Below are 22,467 nucleotides of genomic sequence, written 5' to 3'. Positions count from 1 at the left end.
GAGCAATATATTGGGAGCCTCTTGGTCATCGAGGTTGCAAAGAGATCTATGGTAGGTTGGCCCCATGTGGCCCATAGTCTCTTGCACACATCCTTGTGTAGGGTCCATTCTGTTGGAATGATTTGACCCCTCCGACTGAGGCAATCCACCATGACATTCATGTTGCCTTGAATGAACCTCGTTACTAGAGAAAGGTTTAGATCTCTTGACTAGGTGAGGAGGTCCCTTGCGATCTCGTACAACGTCATAGAATGGGTCCCTCCTTGCTTGGAGATGTACGCCAAGGCCGTGGTGTTGTCCGAGTTCACCTACACCACTTTGCCTTGAAGGAGGGACTTGAAGCTTTTCAAGGCCAGATGAACTGCCAGTAGCTCCTTGCAGTTGATATGTAACGTTCTTTGATTCGAGTTCCAAGTTCCCGAGCATTCCCGACCGTCCAATGTCGCACCCCAGCCCGTGTCCGATGCGTCCGAGAAGAGAACGTGGTTGGGGGTCTGAACAGCCAGGGGCAGACCCTCTCTGAGGTTGATATTGTCCTTCCACCAAGTCAGTGATGACTTCATCTTCTCGGAAATGGGGATCGAGACCGCTTCTAGCGTCTTGTCCTTTTTCCAGTAAACAGCTAGGTGAAATTGAAGGGGACGGAGGTGTAGTCTCCCTAACGAAACGAACTGTTCCAGGGATGAAAGCGTCCCTATCAGACTCATCCACTGTCTGACTGAACATCGTTCCTTCTTTAGCATGTTCTGGATGCATACCTGGGCTTGACTTGTTCTGGGGGCCGACGGAAAAGCCCGAAAAGCTTGACTGTGAATCTCCATCCCTAAATACACTATAGTTTGGGATGGGACCAGTTGGGACTTTTCCATATTGACCAGGAGACCCAATTCCTTGATCAGATCTAGAGTCCACTTTAGATTCTCCAGACAGCGACGACTGGAAGAAGCTCTTAGAAGCCAGTCGTCCAAATAGAGGGAGGCTCTGATATCCGCTAAATGCAGGAATTTGGCAATATTCCTCATCAGCCTCGTAAATACAAGAGGAGCTGTGCTTAGGCCAAAGCACAGGGCTTGAAATTGGTAGACAACCTTCTCGTAAACGAATCTCAGAAAAGGTTGGGATTCTGGGTGGATGGGGACGTGAAAGTATGCGTCCCTTAGGTCTAAAGAGACCATCCAGTCTTCCTTCCTGACCGCTGCTAGAACGGACTTTGTGGTCTCCATGGCGAACGTCTGCTTTGTGACAAAGACATTCAGCGCACTGACGTCTAGCACCGGCCTCCACCCTCCTGTCTTCTTTACCACTAAGAAGAGACGGTTGTAGAAGCCCGGGGATTGATGGTCCCGGACTTTGACTACCGCTCCTTTTTCTAGTAAGAGAGACACCTCCTGCTTCAAAGCTAGTCTCTTGTCTTCCTCTCTGTACCTGGGAGAGAGATCGATGGGAGACGTTGCTAGAGGGGGTTTGCGTACAAACGGGATCTTGTACCCTTCTCTGAGCAACTTCACAGATTGTGCATCTGAGCCCCTTTTCTCCCAGATCTGCCAGAAGTTCTTGAGTCTGGCTCCCACTGCTGTCTGAAGAAGGTGGCAGTCAGACTCTGCCTTTAAAGGACTTGGTACCTTTCTTCTTCCCACGTCTCCCTTCGGCACGAGCACCTCCTCTGCTGGAGGCTCTGCCACGAAAGGGCGGAATGAATCTGGACGCTGGAGTGTCCATCCTGGGTCTAGACAAGGTAGGCAAAGGGGTGGTTTTGCGGGCAGAGGACGCTACCAGGTCATGGGTGTCTTTCTGAATCAAGGAGGCAGCAATCTCCTTTATCAAGTCCTCTGGGAAAAGGCACTTTGAGAGAGGAGCAAAAAGAAGTTCCGATCTCTGACACGGTGTTACTCCAGCTGACAGGAAAGAGCAAAGGTTTTCCCGTTTCTTGAGGACCCCGGATACGAACGAAGCCGCAAGCTCACTGGATCCGTCACGTATGGCCTTGTCCATGCAGGACATAATGAGCAAGGAAGCTTCCTTGTCAGAAGGGGAGATCGTCCTGCTCAAAGCTCCCAGACACCAGTCCAAAAAGTTAAAGACCTCGAAGGCTCTAAACACTCCTTTCAACAGATGGTCTAAGTCTGAAGGAGACCAACATATCTTAGAGCGTCTCATGGCTAGCCTGTGGGGAGAGTCTACTAGACTTGAGAAGTTGCCCTGGGCAGAGGCAGGAACTCCCAAGCCGAGAACTTCTCCCGTGGCATACCAGACGCTCGATCTGGAAGAGAGTCTCGCAGGGGGAAACGTAAATGCTGTCTTCCCAAGGTTCTTTTTGGACTGCATCCAATCTCCTAAAACTCGTAAAGCTCTCTTGGACGAGCGGGCGAGGACGAGTTTCGTAAAGGCAGGCGCTGATGACTGCGTGCCTAAAGCAAACTCTGACGGAGGAGAGCGTGGAGCCGCAGACACAAACTGATCAGGATACATCTCCTTGAACAGAGCAAGAACTTTTCTAAAGTCCAAGGAGGGTTGCGTGGTCTTGGGTTCGTCGATGTCCGTATGTGGGTCGTCAATGTGTGCAGCGTCGTCATCATCAGAGAGTCCATCATCTGAAAACTGAGGAGGAAGCGGCAAAGGAGTAGGAATCGGCTGGTCAGCTGAGTCCGGCAGCACGGGTGCACGCGTGACTGAACCGGACGCAACGTCATGGAACTGTTGCCCAGTCTGTGAACTGGCAACAACCATAGCAGCGCGGGGACGCAAAGCGTCTACTCCAGACTGTCTAGTCTGCTGTGGGCGAGCAGAGGTAACCACACTGGGTTGCGGAGGTTGACGCACCGCGTCAAAACAAAACAACTTAGGCTGTTGTTGTACCTCGCGAACGTCAACGGAAGGTTCCGTGCGTCGCTGAACGTCAACATGCGGCTGGCAGGGTACACTGGAACGCATGGGTGGCGGGACTCTCACAGCTGGAGTGCGGGAGAAGGTAGCCTCAGCGTCCACCGGACGCACAACCGTGGGTGGTTGTAGGCTAGAGGTTGGTGCAGCGTCAACCTTCTCCGCACGAAAGTCCTGCATTAATGACGTTAACTGTGACTGCATGGTCTGCAGCAAAGACCACTTAGGGTCTACAGGAGCAGGTGCGGCAACAGACGGTGTTACTGCCTGATGCGGTACCGCTTTGCCTCTCTTAGGAGGTGAGCAGTCGTCGGAAGACTGCAGCGAGTCCGAACTGACCCAGTGGCTACAACTGGGCCGTTGGACTTGCGCGGAAGGGACCGACTTGCGCTTAAGAGGCCGCGAGACCTTGGTCCATGGTTTCTTACGAGAAACCTCTTCCGCAGACGAGGAATAAATGGGGTCTCTCGTCTTCGTGTGGGTGGGGCGATCTTGTGTAGATACGCCCGAAACCACGGAGGGAACGTCTGTTCGCTGATTAAAGCCTCTCGAACCCTTTGGTCGTACGACATTGCTTCTCCCCTGGGCTTGGGAGCTTGCAAGAGGTCCCGGACTGGGAGGACGACAGGCACGAACAGACGAACCCTCAAGCGCAACACTATCCACAACACTACCACTCACTTTATCACTACCCACTGCACTCTTGCACTTCAGCTCCTTGACGTCTGCCATGAGCTGGTTACGGTCACTAGCCAAGGACTCGACTCTCTCACCCAGAGCCTGAATGGCACGCATCATATCTGCCATCGAAGGTTGAGTGCTAGAAGGGGGATCAGGAGCAACCACTACAGGGGAAGGAATAGGTTGTGGGGCATGAGGAGAGGAAAATTCAACGGAGCGAGATGAACTTCTCCTGACTCTATCTCTCTCTAGCCTACGTGTATATTTCTGGAATTCGATAAAATCGAATTCCGAAAGCCCAACGCATTCCTCACATCGATCTTCCAATTGACAGGTTTTATCCCGACAATTGGAACAAACGGTGTGAGGATCGATAGAGGCCTTCGGAAGACGCCTTGAACAGTCCCTAGCATTACACTTCCTGAATTTAGGGACTTGAGAAGGGTCAGCCATTTTGAATTAGTCAAAGGGGAATTCAAAAAACTATCCAAAGTCGTCAACAAATAATCCGATATCAACAAAAGAATGCAAGGATGTATTGAAGATAACGTCTGCAAAGTGAAAGCTCAAAACTAGAAATGTGTACTTCACCAAAAATATGTGAAAACCAATCCAGTAAGCAACAGCGAATTTAGTAGGTCTTGCCGGTGGCACGACAGAGAGAAAATTGAGTTCTGTGTTTACATTGAGTACTGAGTACCTGCACGACAGATGGCGCTGTTGAAGTACACCCCCTACCTGCATAGCGATCGCTGGCGGATTTTGAGCGTAGAGTTTTTCTGTCGGGCAGCAGAGCTGCAGCTTATATAATCACCGGCTAAGTTTAATATTGAAAAAGGGATTTTGACGAAGGAAAAATCTATTTCTGGGAAGAGGCCTGTGACGCCCGGTGAAAAGGGTCCTTCTTTACACTTTTCTAATATAAATCTTCCAAATATACTAGAGAAAGATAAAAGCATGGAATGCAGAGGTTATAACCCTCGCGCGATCACCTTGTAGGTGTCGTGTATTTAACAGGGGCGTGTGAAAACCACTATTCACAGGCTGTCTTCCATTTAGATAAGAAATCTTACTGTTTAATTGAAGTAGTTATGTAGCTGTTTGTGTGTGACTGGTTGCGGAAATACTATCATAAATACTAGTATCAAACGTTGAAATACAAAACAATTTCAGCATAATATTACATCAATTGAGTGTAATTTCACTAAGCACCAAGACCATTAAAGAAAAATGTATCACAGTAATCATGTCCTTCCAACACACAGCAAAAGAGATTAGTAGACAAATGCATACAACATACTTTTATTTTCTATTGTCCAAGTATTCTCTTTAATCATTTAATTTTCAAAAATACTGTTCACTTTTTAACCGTCAAATATTCTTAAGCAATAAAGGATGTGTATGATTAGTGTGTCAGAGGTACAGTACAAATTTAAAAGTGTCCTCATAACAGCTGGCCCAAATTACAAGGTTGAGTTTTTCCTCAGATGATGAAGCTTGGGGGAGTCCAGTAAAATTCTGAGATGACCAGCAGAGTTAAATTCTCAAGCTGAACATCACCAAGGAAACACAGATCTCATTTAACCAGACATATCTTTATTGCTCGATAAAAATTCCCAATCAGTTTGTAAAAATTCCCTATAGTCATTTACAAAGGAACTGTCTTCATCCCAGTTAAAAGAGAGAGAGAGAGAGAGAGAGAGAGAGAGAGAGAGAGAGAGAGAGAGAGAGAGAGAGAGAGAGAGAGAGAGAGAGAGAGAGAGAGCCCTCTTCATAATCAAAGCAGTCTTATAGTTTGTCTTGGGTGAGCTGATGTAGAGATTTAAATGAAAGTACAGCTGGAATCTAGCTGGTATGGAAATTCAATTGCTTTGTAACAGCATTCTCCTCTTCAAAAGAACAGGACTTCCTCACTTCCGTTCACATTTTCTTAAGCACAAATATTCATGATTTGGAAGACAAAATTTATGGGAAAATGTAATTTCACAGTTACTGCATTTGAATGGTTTCTGTCTTGTTACCTTAATTATTTACAATTTACATCAGGGGTGCAACAGGTCATCAGGGGTGCAATGGGCCCAGCCTGGGGTCTATGGCTGCCCCTCTACGCTCCACTAGCCCTGTATTTAAGGGCTCTTTTCAAGATGGTCACTATTCTCTTGATGGCAGCAATCTGCACCTCATTTATGCTTGGGCAACTTGGTATCGCCGAAGGTATTAGCTCAGGTTTTTCTTCAAAAGTCCAGTGGCCTCCACCACCCCCAGGCATTCCTAATTATTTCCGTTCTCATGACTTTTCAAGTCGTTTTCTGGTTCTTGATATTTTGTTATTTTGTGCCTCTCAGATCACAATATCAGGTTTTATAGCCCCTCCTAAATATCTTCCGATTGGAATTATCATAAAAGATGGTAATGGTCCTATGGGAGGTAGCTCGATCTGGTCATGCTCCCATGCATTTTCTTTTACTTTAATTTTGCATTTTTTACATAATTTCCAATGTATATACAGTAATTACAGATCTTATTGTGATAAGCAGTGTAGTAACCATCAGTAAGTAAGGTCTGGCAGACTGAAAGCAGATGACTAACACTCTCAACTGCTGGATGACAAAACCTACACTGGTCATTTCGTGAAATGCTCACCATTTTCTCCATCCAAACCTAAATTTCCATTCCTTATTTATATAAGTGACTTTTCTTTGTAACTTTCTTCTGATTTTTTTTTTAATCTCCCGGCTCTTCTATGGTCTTTCCACCTTTCCATCTAGGTACTTCCTCTCTATAATTGAACCTCTGCCTGGTCTTCCTGGTTATCGTAGTTGCTGTAGTCTGTTCAGTGGCCTTCATATCTACTAGCAAGTCTCCTCTGAAGTTCTAGCCTGTTTTGTTATTGATGTTAGTTGGTTCAGGGCTTAATTATGATGTTGTGCAACCTTTCTGATGTTTCCATCCTAAGCACTTTATAAGAACCCTCTTGCTTAAGGGTACACTTGGGCACGCTGTTCTGTCTTGTTTCTCTTTTTCGTGTTTTGTTAAAGTTTTTAGAGTTTATGTTGGAAATATTTATTTCATTATTTTTACTGTTCTTGAAATATTCTATTTTAATCGTTGATTACTTCTCTTATTTCTTTGTTTCCTTTCCACACATGGCTATTTTCCCTGTTGGAGCCCCTGGGCTTATAGCATGCTACTTTTTCAATCAAGGTTGTAGCTTAGCAGGTAATAATAATAATAATAATAATAGACTTAATATTGCTGCTCTGTACGCTTGATTAATCTTGGTTAGGCCTAGTCCCCGTTACTCTGTCCATACACTGGTGTCTATATGTGACTTTATGCGATGTGAGAATCTTCCAAGTCTTAATATCCATCCTGTCTATCTCACCTTGTGGCCAGTCTACAATACTAAAACCATAAGTCACCACTGGTATTGCCGGCTTATCTATGACCGTGATCTTATTCTCTGGTGTTAATTCTGACTTACAGATCTTCTTAAGTGGCTGATGTACTCTTTCTTTACCTTTTCTCTCATTTTTTGTGTTCTATACAAGTATTTTCTTCTATTCCCATGTACTTATATGCAGACTCCTTTGACAAATATTCTACAAACATGCCTTCCTATACTTCTATTCCTTCTAATGTTACTTTCTTCCTTATATTCATTGTAATCTTAGCACAATTATCTAACCCAAATTCCATGCAGATGTAACTTGAAAATCTGTGGAATATCCTAACTAGTTCTTCCAATTTTTCTTCTAAGTCTGCATATAGCTTGAGGTCATGCATGAAGAACAGGTGGTTCACTCTTTCGTTGTCTTTTCCACCTCTGCTTTTGTTTAGGTCATAGCCAGTGTTAAGGTAATTCAAAATTTTACTAAACGGATCTATGGTTAACCAGAAGAGAAGTAGTGAGAGGCTATCACCCTGGAATATTCCTCTTTTTATCATTACGTTTGGAATTATCATCTGACCTTAGGAGTGTTTAAGACAAAATGGTGGTCTTCCACTTAACCATCTGGGCAGCCAGGAATGATCTTATTTCCTCATTGATATTATACAATTCCAGACATTCAAGTTTTCTGGTGTGGCACGCTGTCATATGTCTTCTTATATTCTATCCAAGCCATAGAAAGGTTCTTTTTCCTTTTTAACAGTCTTCTAGCATTATTTTGTTTACTATCAATTGATCTTTGGTTCCAAGTTTGTTTCTTATACATCCCTTTTGTCCTTTTTCCATATATTTGCCTTGATCTAGGTGTTCATGGACCTCATCTGCTAAGATTCCTGTAAGCCATTTGTAGGTTGTTGGTAGACAGCAATTGGGCCTATATTTGTTGTGGAACCCGGTCTCATAGCTCAATAGGAAGGCGAGTGGTGTTTCCTGTTGTGAGCCACTACGGTAATTCTTCTTCTCTTCGTACTATACTGGAGAAGACTTTCTCATAGTTCTGGTGTAGAGCTGTGATCTTTTTCTAGCCAGAAATGGGGTATCTTGTCTATTTCTTGTCTTAATATTGCTAAATTTGTCTATTTTCATCGCTACCATTTCTGTGGTCAACGTCATTAGAGGCATTTGCAATTTCTGGCTGTTCCCCAGTGTGACTTCTAACATGATTTGTGAGATGACCTCTCTGAGAAAATGTTTTGTCACAGACGTTGCACTTGAATGGCCTCTCTCCAGTGTGAGTTCTATAATGATTTGCGAGAATACTTCTCTGAGAAAATGCTTTGTCACAGACATTGCATTTGAAGGGCTTCTCCCCAGTGTGAATTCTATAGTGATTTGTGCGATCACTTCTCTGAGAAAATCCTTTATGACAGACATTGCACTTGAAAGGCTTCTCCCCAGTATGAATGGTATAATGATTTGCGAGATAACTTTTCAGAGAAAATGCTTTGTCACAGACATTACACTTGAAGGGCTTCTCCCCAGTGTGAATTCTATAATGATTTGTGTGATCAGTTTTCTGAGAAAATGCTTTGTCACAGACACTACACTTGAATGGCTTCTCTCCAGTGTGAATTCTATAATGTTTTGTGAGATAACTTTTCAGAAAAAACGCTTTGTCGCAGATACTGCACTTGAAAGGCTTCTCCCCAGTGTGAATTTTATAATGGTCTGTGAGATTATTTTTCTGAGCAAATGCTTTGTCACAGACACTACACTTGAATGGCTTCTCCCCAGTATGAATTCTATAATGTTTTGTGAGATTATTTTTCTGAGAAAATGCCTTATAACACAGATCACACTTGAATGGCTTCTCCCCAGTGTGAGTTCTCAAATGTGCTCTAATATCACCTTTTTGAAAAAACACTTTGTCACAGTTACTACAATTGAATGACTTCCTCTTAGTGTTATTCTTATGATGTGCTGTCAGATCAACGTCCTTAGAAAAGGTTTTGTCATATTCTCTGCATCTGAACTGGCCTTCAGTGTGAACTAATTGGTGAGCGTTGATGTTGACTATTCCACTAAAATTTTTCCCGTTATTGCCATACACAAATGACTTCTCTCTTATATCAGCATCAGAGTGAGCTTTGAGATCATTTTCCCAACAAAGAGTTATTTCACTTCCCCTATTTACCTCTTCGTTGACTTCCCCTGTTCCACATTCCTCTTTCATACCTGTACTCAAATAAGTCTTTACACTTTCATCCTCTTCAATGATTTCCATTTTACAATTTTGTAAATCCCCATCACTCACTGATGCATCACAGTCATAATATTCTATACTATCTTTGCTTGACTCAAATATTTCTGGCTCTGCTTTGAATTCCATGTCTGGATCAATGAAAAGAGAGCCATCAACAAAGAGCAATTCATTGCCAACAAAATCGTTATTTTCTAGCTGAACTGCAGAGAGTGACGAGAAATCTTTACTTTCGCTTTTCATTGGAAATTCTATGGATTCAGAATTCCTCAACCTTTCCCTATCACAAAATGACATCCTCTTCAATATTGTCTTAAACAGCCAACAAAGAGAAAGTTAATGCTATACTTCCTATTCTGAGACACCCAATTTTACATCAATGTCGTACAACATAAACCAACATGGACCCTTCTTCCTTTTTCCCAGTCATGTATCTCTTGCAGATATTTTCGGAGGTTTACACAATCTTGCCACAAGAGTTGAATGATGATTTCCTTTTGGATGGGAAAACTGAAATAAAAGAGAACAACTATCATTAGAAAAGGGAAAGGTGAATATATTGTAGTTTTATTAAATAAAAGGACAACTTTCTATACCTAAACTGTAATTTTCCTTAGTATGCAAACCAGACTATTTTCTTATACTTTCCATTTGTTCTTTTTATACATTTTAGGCATCTAACAATACCTTCCCACACAATTTACATATTTCATAATGCAGAGCACCTCCTGTGAGACCATCAGTTACAATGGGTACACAGTACGGAGTTACTCGCCTCAAAACCCTTTTCCCAAAACAGATATATTCAAGGATAGATATTATTTTATCCTAGCAATACAAACCTGGGTCCTTTAAAAAAAAAAATATGTCTTCAGCAGAGCTGGAATGGATATTGATTCATTAACAGGGTAGTTAATCCTTTTACCCCCAAAGGACGTACTGGTACGTTTCACAAAAGCCATCCCTTTACCCCCATGGACGTACCGGTACGTCCTTGCCAAAAAATGCTATAAAAATTTTTTTTTTCATATTTTTGATAATTTTTTGAGAAAAGTCAGGCATTTTCCAAGAGAATGAGACCAACCTGACCTCTCTATGACAAAAATTAAGGCTGTTAGAGCAATTTAAAAAAAAAATATACTGCAAAATGTGCTGGGAAAAAAATAACCCCCTGGGGGTTAAGGGTTGGAAATTTCCAAATAGCCTTGGGGTAAAAGGGTTAATAACAGGTACTGGGTGCAGAAAAGTAGTCCAACTAATTAAAGTTTTCAAAGCAAGGAAAAATCATAAATATTTCAAGTATTATTTTTTATCTAGCTATGCAAAGCTAAGTCCTGTAATTAGGAGTATGACTTCAGTGTAAGCTGGAATGGACAATGAATCATTAATAGGTTAGTTATAACTACCGAATGACGGTGCGGGTAAGGCCTGTTCAATCACCAGTCAGTGAGATTGGTACTTTCAATGTAAAGACTCAGACTGAGGGCAGAGGTTGAAATGGGTAGTGTAACCCTAAGAACCCAGGTTTGCAAATATATCCTACACAAATAAAATCCTTCGTTACCTAAATAGGAGACTCACAAATTATCATTATCATTACTGTTATCATTATTATTGTTATTACTAGCGGGGGTACCCAGCGATCCCCAAGTATATTTGTCCTTGGAGTTTTAATGTGGGCCTAAATTGCCCCTCATTCACAAATTTTGTTCCCAATGAAGTCATTTGGAAAGCTTTATTGTATAGTTGTATGTTTTCAAGAAAATGATTTGAATGGTGGGATGTTCCATTGAGAAGTTTTTTTCAGATATTCAGGAGGTTCAACTAAGAAAGACAGTCTAATTTCCTTCCACTACAACACAATCCAAGAGGTTCATTCTTCCACTTCTGAGCATCACAGTGACTATATAGTAGTGGCATTAATACAACTTGTACTATGTCTTCTGTTTCATAGGGGTATCTGACATTCACTCATTTTTACGTTTGTTTATCTCACTTTCGGAAAGAATTTTATCATTTCAAAGAGGAAAAGATAATTTCAACATCTTGCTAACATAAGGAAGAAGAAAATTCGATCTATTAAGAGTTCAGAAGAGGGTGATATTGGTAGTGCAGAGAGAGAGAGAGAGAGAGAGAGAGAGAGAGAGAGAGAGAGAGAGAGAGAGAGAGAGAGACTTGTGTGAATGGAGAAGCAACGGCCTTGCTTAACACGAGCAAAAGAAGCAAGATATTGAGCAAAAGGATCTTCATTTATGATTAGATTATGATAAATAATTTTGTTTTCTTTAATTAATACCCCAAAAATAACATAAAATGTTATTTTTATTAATAAAATAAATTTTTGAATATACTTACCCGGTGATCATATAAGCTGTCAGCTCTGCTGCCCGACAGAAAAACCTAAGGACAAAATACGCCAGCGATCGCTATACAGGTGGGGGTGTACATCAACTGCGCCATCTGTCGAGCAGGTACTCAAGTACTCCATGTCAACACAGAACCAATTTTCTCCTCGGCCCACTGGGTCTCTATTGGGGAGGAAGGGAGGGTCCTTTAATATATGATCACCGGGTAAGTATATTCAAAAATTTATTTTATTAATAAAAATAAAATTTTTCAATATTAAACTTAGCCGGTGATCATATAAGCTGATTCACACCCAGGGGGGTGGGTAGAGACCAGCATTACATGTTGACATTATTATGAGCTAAGTATTTTGTATTTCATTTTAGCAGTTATTCAAAATAACAAACATAAAATAAATAAGTACCTGGTAAGGAAGTCGACTTGAACAATTACTCTGCCTTTTTAAGTACGTCTTCCTTACTGAGCCTCGCGATCCTCATAGGATGCTGAGCGACTCCTAGGAGCTGAAGTATGAAGGGTTGCAACCCATACTAAAGGACCTCATCAAAACCTCTAATCTAGGCGCTTCTCAAGAAATGACTTTGACCACCCGCCAAATCAAGTAGGATGCGAAAGGCTTCTTAGCCTTCCGGACAACCCAAAAACAATAATAAAACATTTCAAGAGAAAGATTAAAAAGGTTCTGGAATTAGGGAATTGTAGTGGTTGAGCCCTCACCCACTACTGCACTCGTTGCTACGAATGGTCCCAGAGTGTAGCAGTTCTCGTAAAGAGACTGGACATTCTTAAGATAAAAAGACGCGAACACTGATTTGCTTTTCCAATAGGTTGCGTCGATTATACTTTGCAGAGATCTATTTTGTTTAAAGGCCACGGAAGTTGCGACAGCTCTAACTTCGTGTGTCCTTACCTTCAGCAAAGCTTGGTCTTCCTCATTCAGATAGGAATGAGCTTCTCGTATTAACAGTCTGATAAAATAGGATAAAGCATTCTTTGACATAGGCAAAGATGGTTTCTTAACTGAACACCATAAAGCTTCAGACGGGCCTCGTAAAGGTTTTAAATAGAACTTAAGAGCTCTTACAGGACATAAGACTCTTTCTAGTTCATTTCCAACCATACGATAAGTTTGGAATATCGAACGATATTGGTCAAGGCCGAGAAGGCAGCTCGTGTTTGGCTAGAAAACCAAGTTGTAGAACATGTAGCCGTTTCGGATGAGAATCCGATGTTCTTGCTGAAGGCATGAATCTCACTGACTCTTTTAGCTGTGGCTAAGCATATCAGGAAAAGAGTCTTTAAGGTGAGATCTTTCAGGGAGGCTGATTGTAGCGGTTCGAACCTGTCTGACATAAGGAATCTTAGTACCACGTCTAAATTCCAACCAGGTGTAACCAAACGACGCTCCTTCGTGGTCTCAAAAGACTTAAGGAGGTCCTGTAGATCTTTATTGTTGGAAAGATCTAAGCCTCTGTGACGGAAGACTGATGCCAACATGCTTCTGTAACCCTTGATAGTGGGAGCTGAAAGAGATCGTTCTTTCCTCAGATATAAGAGAAAGTCAGCTATTCGAGTTACAGAGGTACTGGTCGAGGATACGGATACTGACTTGCACCAGTTTCGGAAGATTTCCCACTTCGATTGGTAGACTCTAAGGGTGGATGTTCTCCTTGCTCTAGCAATCGCTCTGGCTGCCTCCTTCGAAAAGCCTCTAGCTCTCGAGAGTCTTTCGATAGTCTGAAGGCAGTCAGACGAAGAGCGTGGAGGCCTTGTTGTACCTTCTTTACGCGTGGCTGACGTAGAAGGTCCACCCTTAGGGGAAGTGTTCTGGGAACGTCTACTAGCCATCGAAGTACCTCGGTGAGCCATTCTCCCGCGGGCCAGAGGGAAGCAACTAGCGTCAACCTTGTCCCTTCGTGAGAGGCGAACTTCTGCAGTACCTTGTTGACAATCTTGAACGGAAGGAATGCATATAGATCTAGATGTGACCAATCTAGTAGAAAGGCATCTATATGAACTGCTGCTGGGTCCGGGATTGGTGAGCAAAATATTGGGAGCCTCTTGGTCATCGAGGTTGCGAAGAGATCTATGGTTGGCTGGCCCCAGGTGGCCCAAAGTCTCTTGCATACATCCTTGTGGAGGGTCCATTCTGTTGAAATTATTTGTCCCTTCCGACTGAGACAATCTGCCATGACATTCAAGTTGCCTTGGATGAACCTCGTTACTAGTGAAATGTCTAGACCTTTTGACCAGATGAGGAGGTCCCTTGCGATCTCGTACAATGTCAGAGAGTAGGTACCTCCTTGCTTGGAGATGTACGCCAAAGCCGTGGTGTTGTCCGAGTTCACCTCCACCACTTTGCCTTGAAGGAGAGACCTGAAGCTTTCCAGGTCAGACGTACTGCCAGTAGCTCCTTGCAGTTGAAATGCAATGTCCTTTGACTCGCGTTCCATAATCCCGAGCATTCCCTACCGTCTAATGTCGCACCCCAGCCTACGTCCGATGCGTCCGAGAAGAGAACGTGGTTGGGAGTCTGAACAGTCAGGGGAAGACCCTCTCTAAGGTTGATATAGTCCTTTCACCAAGTCAGACAAGGCTTTATCTATCCGGAAACCGGGATCGAGACCGCTTCTAGCGTCTTGTCCTTTTTCCAGTGAAAAGCTAGATGGTATAGAAGAGGACGGAGGTGTAGTCTTATTAGTGACACAAATTGATCCACGGATGACAGTGTCCCTACCAGACTCATCCACAGCCTGACTGGGCAGCGTTCCTTCTTCAGCATCTTCTGGATGGATAGCAGGGCTGGGGGTTGATCGTCTTGTTCAGCAACGTCCTCATCAGAGGGTTCCTCATCCGAAACTGATGAGGAAACGGCAACGGAGTGGGCAACGTCTGACTCACTGAATCCGGTCGCACTGGTGGATGCGTGACGCAGCCGGACGCAATATCATGGAACTGCTGCACAGTCTGTGAACTGTCAACAACCATGGGTGCGCGAGGAAGTACAGCGCCAACCCGAGACTGTCTAGACTGTCTGGGTTGTGCAGTCAACACCCTACCGGGTTGCTGAGGTTGACGCACTGCTTCACAACAAGTCACCTCTGCTGGTTGTTGAACGTCTTCCTAGTGACACACTGAACGTCAACAACCACCTCCGAGCGTCACTAAACGTCAACGTGCGACTGGCAACCCACACTGGGTCGCATCGGTGGAGGAACCACCTCAACTGGCAGACGCGAGTAGGATACCTCAGCGTCAACAGGGCGCACAACCAACCGGTTGGAAGGTTGTTGGCCAGAAGGTTCTTCTCCGCATTTAAGTCCTCTATCAAGGACACAAGCTTGGACTGCATGTCTTGCAGCAAAGCCCATTTAGGGTCTACGGGAGCAGGTGTGGCAACAGACGGGGTTAGCGACTGAGGCGGAACCATTTACCATCCCTGGAAGCCTTGTTATGTGTGACATAATAGTACAGCAAAACTTCAAAGGCTCGACAAAAGTTGAGAAGTTGACCTGTAAACAATTTGGAGCGTCTCCTGGCTAGGCGCCAGGGCGAGTCTACCAGAATTGAGAAGTCTATCTGGGCAGAGGCATGAACTCCCAAGCCGAGAACTTCTCTCGTGTCCTACAGACTCTCGCTCTATAAGCCAGTTTAAAAGAAGGGAAATCAAAGGCTGTATCCCTAAAACTCCTCCTGGTGCAAAAACCAGTCGCCTAGCCAACGTAACGCTCTCTAGGAGAGCGAGAGAGCACTAGCTTAACAACAACGGCTTCGAAGTAGCTAGGCCTAGTGTAAGTTCTGACGTTTAGGCGAACGAGGAGCAGCAGTTACAAGATCCGGACGAAGATCCTTAAAAAATCATCATGATTTAATTAAAGTCCATAGGAGGCTAAGCAGCTTAAGGCTCCTCTCCAAATGAGTCCTCAAAGGAATATCAGTAGGAGGGAGAACAGCACTTTCTCATCTACAGGAACCTTGTCCGATAAAAGCTAGGTTATCTCAGTGAGTCTCTCACTGGTGCATAGGTAGCAGACCAGAAGGCAACGTCATGTAACTGCTTGACAGTCTGTGAACTGTCAACAACTGAACTGTCAACCACAACAGGTGCGTGAGGACATACAGCACTGGTGCATTAGTAGCAGACCAGAAGGCAACGTCATGTAACTGCTTGACAGTCTGTGAACTGTCAACAACTGAACTGTCAACCACAACAGGTGCGTGAGGACATACAGTGTTCACTCGAGACTGCTTTGACTGTCTATACTGAGCAGTCAAAACAACTCTAGAATGCGGAGGTTGACGCACAGCGTCAAAACAAAGCAACTTAACTCCACCCTCCTGTTGTTGTGGTAACTCGCGAACGTCAACGGAGGGTTCCGTGCGTCTGTGAACGTCAACGTGCGGCTGGCAGGGTACACTGCGCATGGGTGGTGGAACTCTCACAGCCGGAGTGCGGGAGAAGGTAGCCTCAGCGTCAACTGAACGCACAACCGTGGTTGGTTGTAGGCTAACGGGTGCAGCGTCAACCTTCTCCGCACGATACTCCTTCATTAAAGATGTTAACTGTGTCTGCATGGTCTGCAGCAAAGACCACTTAGGGTCTACAGTAGCAGGTGCGGCAACAGACGGTGTTACTGCCTGTTGCGGTACCGCTTTGCCTCTCTTAGGAGGTGAGCAGTCGTCGGAAGACTGCAGCGAGTCCGAACTGACCCAGTGGCTACAACTGGGCCGTTGGACTTGCGCGGAAGGGACCGACTTGCGCTTAATAAGCTGCGAGACCTTGGTCCATGGTTTCTTACGAGAAAGCTCTTCCGCAGACGAGAAGTAAATGGGCTCTCTCGTCTTTGTGTGGGTGGGGCGATCTTGGGTAGATACGCCCGAAACCACGGAGGGAAACGTCTGTTCGTTGATCAAGGCCTGACGAACCCATAAGTCGTTCGACATTACTTCTCCCCTGGGCTTGGGAGCTTGCAAGAGGTCCCGGACTAGGTGAACGACAGGCACGAACAGACGAACCCTCGGACGCAACACTGTAACACTTTGCGCATATCACTTTATCACTTCGATTTTCTGTTTTGCACTTATTTCACTGAAATCGAAACTTTTACTGATTTCTACCTGAAACACGCAATTCTACCCTTCATTAAAAGGTAGTAATTGCGAAAACAGTCGTATAATGCAGCTCATTAATACTAGCAAAAACAGAAAACATATATAAAGATAAAGAATTCAGTGGCTGGGAAAGAGACTAAACACTAGTTCAAATAAACTACGTTTACAAACTCTCACCGCACATAGCCTGGGGACAAGAATAAAACCCTAGAAACGTTTTACCTTCTTCCCCGTACAGCGACTAGGGAGGAGAGTAACACGAGAACAACGTTACCCGCTTGAACGGAACGTTTTTTTCTCCTCTCTCTCCCTCCGTCTCTATCTCTCTCTCTCTTTCTCTCTTGATTTCGCACCTGAGAGAAGAGCCCAATTATATATCGTCAAAAAAACATGTTATTTGGCTAAAGGAAAAAAACTGAAAGGTTTTCCAAATAAAAAGTTCCTTTAATTTAGAATTTAAACCATTTAAGTTAAGAAAGAATGAACGAAACGTCAGAATCGATTACTCTTACTGCAAAGTGAAACCGTGATACACTCTCTCTCTATCGTAACGATAGAGCGCATGTTGAACGTCCTGAACGTCAACAACTGCGTAGTCTAAAAAAAACTAAACGTTAGTTCATCTTTGAAAACAGTACGAAGACTATCAAAGAAATTCTTTCATAAAACATTAAATTTAAAAAGTTTTAAATTCCTTAAAGGCTAAATACGATATAACGGGCTCAACGTTGATTAACTTCGGTTCCAAGTTAGGACCGCCTACTATCAGGAAAGGTCGCATATAAACAAAACATAAAAATTTATTTTTATATGTTTATAATAAATGGAAAGTTAATCGAAGAGGCCTAATAAAGGCGGAGAGATATAAAATATATAGATCTATAACGTGTTAAGCAAAATTACTAAAAACCTAAACACACTTCCGTCTAAGGGAAGGGTCGGCCATTTAAAAGTGAAAGAGAGTCCATACTCTCTTTGTCACCATAATTAAATCTATCCAAAACGAGTTCAAGTTTTGAGATGAAGATAAAACCCCTGCATAGCGAAAGCTCAAAACTAGAATAGTGTACTTCACCAAATAGTTGTGAAAACAAATCCAGTTAGTAACAGCGTATTTAGTAGGTCTTGCCAGTGGCACGACAGAGAGAAAATTGGTTCTGTGTTGACATGGAGTACTTGAGTACCTGCTCGACAGATGGCGCAGTTGATGTACACCCCCACCTGTATAGCGATCGCTGGCGTATTTTGTCCTTAGGTTTTTCTGTCGGGCAGCAGAGCTGACAGCTTATATGATCACCGGCTAAGTTTAATATTGAAAAATCCATAATAATCATGATTTATTGATATTGTCTTTGTAAATATACAAAGAAAAACTCTGAACGCCCATATCTCAAAACTATACTTATTAACCTTCAAATTCAATTGTATCCCTCGGTTTTAAAGATATAGTATTGAAATTTGGTTTTAACTTAGAAATAGATTCTAAAACAATGAAATGAAGCCCTTTTCCCACTTTTATTTCATGTTTTTTTTCTTATTTTTCCCTTAATTTTTAGTTTATTTTTTTACCATAATGAAAAAATTCATATCTGGCAAAAAAATTATGTTTAGAAAAAAGACACTTCATATTTTTGGAGGTCTATATAGGGTAGTAATCCCAGATTTTAGTGATAATTATCAAGGTAGGAGATATAATTTGAAAAAATTATCAAGGTAGGAGATATAATTTGACAAACCCTAATTTTCAAGATAAATCGCCCTGGCGTCACAAAACCGAAGGTCAGGGGCAAAAATCCTAGGCAGTTTGATGTCCTAAGTCACTTCATTAAGTGGTATGAATATCAAAGTCCTGTCATTAAAAATCGGCATTAGCCGGCTGGCCCCCTTAAAAGGACGTGCTCTTGGTTCTGCACACCTTACTCTATCAATATGGCAACTATTCTCAACTCCTTCCGATGTTTCTTGGTTTCGATTGACAATCATTCTTAGTGAAATCGAGTCGTTCTTTGATTTCTTGATTCCTGACTTCTTGTAGCTGCTATTCTCTGTTGATTATTTTTAAGGCGGGAATTTCTTTGGTCTTCATCTTGTGCTTCACGTCTAACTGCCATTCGGCTTGAATTAGTTTTCCTTCTTAAATTCATCTGCTCTTCATCTTCTGCCTCATGTCTAGGTGCCATTCTGCTTGCATTGGTGTTACTTCTTGAATTCATCCGACTTTTGTCTTCTGCTTCACGCCTAGCTGCCATTCTGCTTACATTTGTGTTCCTTCTTAAATTCCTCTGTTCTTCATCTTCGACTTCACATCTAGCTGCCATTCTGCTTGTATTAGTGTTCCTTCTTAAATTCATTTGCGCTTTGTCTTCTACCTCACGTCTAGCTACCATTCTGTTTGCATTAGTGCTCCTTCTTAAATCCACCTTCTCTTCATTCTCTGCTCTAAGTGAGATGCTTCCGGTAGGAGGGAGACTTTTCTCTTTCCGGGATCGTTGGACCTTCGATCCCTGGGCCCACAGCCTGATCAAGAATGGACTGGGTTAGAGTTGGAACACAACTCCACCAACTTTCCCTCAATTCTTCCAACACTCAACCCCCATTCTGGAATAATATGTCCAAGAACTCTTAGACAAGAGAGTCATAAGGAGGGCAAAGTCCGTCAAATTCCAAGGAAGTCTGTTTTATGTTCCAAAGAAGGACTCGGAAAAACTCAAGAGTCATTCTGGACTTGTCACCACTCGACAAGTTCATAGTGAACCACAAGTTCTTACTCTCCAACACATAAGGACCCTACTGCCCAAGCAGGCATACAAAGTCTCCATAGACATGGCGGACGCATACTGGCATGTCCCAATCAATCGACAAGTTTCCTCCTACCTAGGATTCAAGCTGCAAAAGAGACAATACGTCTTCAGAGCAATGCCCTTCAGACTAAACATAGCTCCAAGGGTATTCACAAAGCTTGCAAACGCAGTCATTCATCAACTACGCCTAAAGGGAGTTCAGGTGATCGCCTACCTGGACGACTGGCTGGTGTGGGCAGCACCCGAAGCAGAATGCACGCAAGCTTCCAAGGAAGTGATCCAGTTCCTGGAACATCTAGGATTCAAGATCAACCTGGAAAAGTCTCGACTTGTTTTATGTTCCAAAGAAGGACTCGGAAAAACTCAAGAGTCATTCTGGACTTGTCACCACTCGACAAGTTGATAGTGAACCACAAGTTCAGGATGCTTACTCTCCAACACATAAGGACCCTACTGCCCAAGCAGGCATACAAAGTCTCCATAGACATGGCAGACGCATACTGGCATGTCCCAATCAATCGACAAGTTTCCTCCTACCTAGGATTCAAGCTGCACCCGAAGCAGAATGCACACAAGCTTCCAAGGAAGTGATCCAGTTCCTGGAACATCTAGGATTCAAGATCAACCTGGAAAAGTCTCGACTATCTCCAGCTCAAAAGTTCCAATGGCTGGGCGTTCACTGGAACTTACAGTCACACTGCCTCTCCATTCCATCAAAGAAGAGGAGAGAGATAGCAGGATCTGTCAAGAGACTTCTACGATCCAACAGGATATCAAGACGGCAACAAGAGAGGGTTCTGGGTTCTCTCCAGTTTGCCTCAGTGACAGACCCAGTGCTGAGAGCACAATTAAAAGATGCATCAGGAGTCTGGAGAAGATACGCATCAAACGCTCGAAGAGATCTAACCAGGCCGATACCAACTCGTCTGCGATCTCTTCTCAAGCCATGGTTGGAGGCCAAGTACCTAAAGAAGGTACCCTTGCAACCACCTCCACCCTCGGTCACCATTCACATAGATGCCTCAAAGGAAGGATGGGGAGGCCACTCTCACCAACGGAAAGTCCAAGGAACCTGGTCCTCCCTCTTCAAGACCTTCCACATCAACATTCAGGAAGCCATGGCAGTTTTTCTATCGTTGAAGAAACTGAAGCTTCGCTGCTCGATCCACATCCGACTGGTCCTGGACAGCGAAGTGATAATGAGATGTCTAAATCGACAAGGTTCGAGATCGCCCCAAATCAACCAAGTGATGTTGGCCATCTTCCGCCTGGCGGAAAAGAAGAGATGGCACTTATCAGCAGTTCACCTTCAAGGGTTCCGCAATGTGATGGCGGACGCTCTATCCAGGCTCACCCCGGTATGTAGACCCGTACGAGGGTCCTTTAGAGGAAGCAGTGGATTCGATGTCCATAGATTGGAACAGATGGTCCAGGATTTACCTGTTCCCTCCAACCAACCTCCTGCTGAAGGTCCTCAACAAACTGAGATCCTTTCAGGGAACAGCAGCGATAGTGTCTCACAAGTGGCCCAACAGCATCTGGTTCCCCCTAATAACGGAAATACGACTGAAGCTGATTCCATTGCCGGATCCAGTTCTGACTCAACAAGTGCAGAAGTTGACTGTCTCCGCTTCATCACCGAAAACCCGGAACCTTCATCTCATGATTTTCTCGCCTTAGCAGTCAAGAAAAGGTTAGGGATTTCAAACAACAGTATCAACTTTTTAGAAGAATATAAGTCGAAATCTACTAGAAGACAATACGAGCCTTCCTGGAAGAAATGGGTTGCCTTCGTCAAGGCAAAGAAACCAGAAGAAATCTCGACAGATTTCTGTTTATCATTCTTTATTCACCTCCATAAACAAGGTTAGCAGCCAACACGATCTCTACGTGTAAATCTGCCTTGACTAGACCCTAGCTATATGCCTTCCAGGTGGACTTCTCTAATGAAATCTTCAATAAGATCCCTAAGGCCTACGCTCGGCTTCGGCCCGTAGCACCTCCGAGGCCCATTTCTTGGTCCTTGGATAAGGTTCTTCATTTAGCCTCAACCCTGAACAATGAAGACTGCTCTCTGAAGGATCTGACTCAAAAAGTTATATTCTTATTTGCACTAGCCTCAGGAGCCAGAGTTAGCAAAATAGTGGCCCTTTCGTGGGATGAAGGCCACATTCAGTTCACAGACTGCGGAGAACTGAATCTCTTTCCTGACCCAACGTTTCTCGCTAAGAATGAGCTGCCCACCAAAAGGTGGGGTCCCTGGAGAATCTGCCCTCTGAAGGAAGATGCATCTCTATGTCCAGTAGAATGCCTAAAGGTCTATCTTCGTAGAACTTCAGACTTTAGGGGAGGACAGCTTTTTAGGGGAGAAACCTCAAGTTCGACATTGACTTTGAAACAATTAAGGGCTAAGATCACCTATTTCATTCGCAGAGCGGATCCAGACAGCACACCCAAAGGTCATGATCCGAGAAAAATTGCTTCGTCTCTAAATTTCTTTCAGAATATGAATTTTGAAAGTCTACACTCCTATACTGGATGGAAGTCATCCAGGGTTTTCTTCAAACACTACGCGAAGCAAGTGCAAAAGATTAAGCATTTCGTGGTGGCAGCAGGTAGTGTCCTAAAACCTGCCGCTTGAATACTGCGAGGAACAGTGCACTAATTGGGACTTTTAGTGAAGGGTGTACATGGTCCCTCCCTATGGAGTGACATGTTTAGTGAAGTGTCACAGTAATGACACTATGAACTGTTCTAAGTATGAAGGTGAAAGAAGCATAAAAGACTTACACATGTGCCATGCGTATAACTACGCAAGTGTTTATGAACTGTAACGACAGAAATAAGGAAACATGAAATATTACAATATTTCCTTAAAGTGGCTTCACGTTTCTTTTCAGGTGAAACAAGTATTTCTATTATTACCATTTAAATTATGCATTTTTCATTTTATATTGTATTATAAAATGCACCTT

The 22,467-nt window shown here is 43.5% G+C and overlaps 3 protein-coding genes across 3 annotated transcripts in view; all 3 read right to left on the bottom strand.

Annotated features, from left to right (window-relative positions):
- Positions 1 to 5,235: 5,235 nt before the first annotated feature.
- LOC137635936 (zinc finger protein 271-like) overlaps positions 5,236 to 22,467 on the bottom strand; it is a 63,684-nt gene continuing 46,452 nt past the window's right edge. Inside the window, exon 3 of the mRNA XM_068368386.1 lies at positions 5,236 to 9,722. Coding sequence (XP_068224487.1) covers positions 8,079 to 9,509 — 1,431 coding nt within the window. The 5' untranslated portion in view covers positions 9,510 to 9,722 and the 3' untranslated portion in view covers positions 5,236 to 8,078. The remainder of the gene's footprint in view (positions 9,723 to 22,467) is intronic.
- On the bottom strand, positions 7,180 to 7,509 carry LOC137635929 (uncharacterized). The gene has a single exon (XM_068368371.1). It carries the CDS (start codon positions 7,507 to 7,509, stop codon positions 7,180 to 7,182), a length of 330 nt encoding a protein of 109 aa, XP_068224472.1.
- On the bottom strand, positions 18,677 to 19,078 carry LOC137635928 (apical junction molecule-like). Its single transcript, XM_068368370.1, has one exon. The coding sequence runs from the start codon at positions 19,076 to 19,078 to the stop codon at positions 18,677 to 18,679; it is 402 nt and encodes a 133-aa protein (XP_068224471.1).

This window comes from Palaemon carinicauda, unplaced genomic scaffold (genome assembly GCF_036898095.1).
Source record: "Palaemon carinicauda isolate YSFRI2023 unplaced genomic scaffold, ASM3689809v2 scaffold2, whole genome shotgun sequence".
NCBI classification, from domain to species: Eukaryota; Metazoa; Arthropoda; class Malacostraca; order Decapoda; family Palaemonidae; genus Palaemon; species Palaemon carinicauda.
This window is presented reverse-complemented; position numbering and strand designations above follow the sequence as displayed.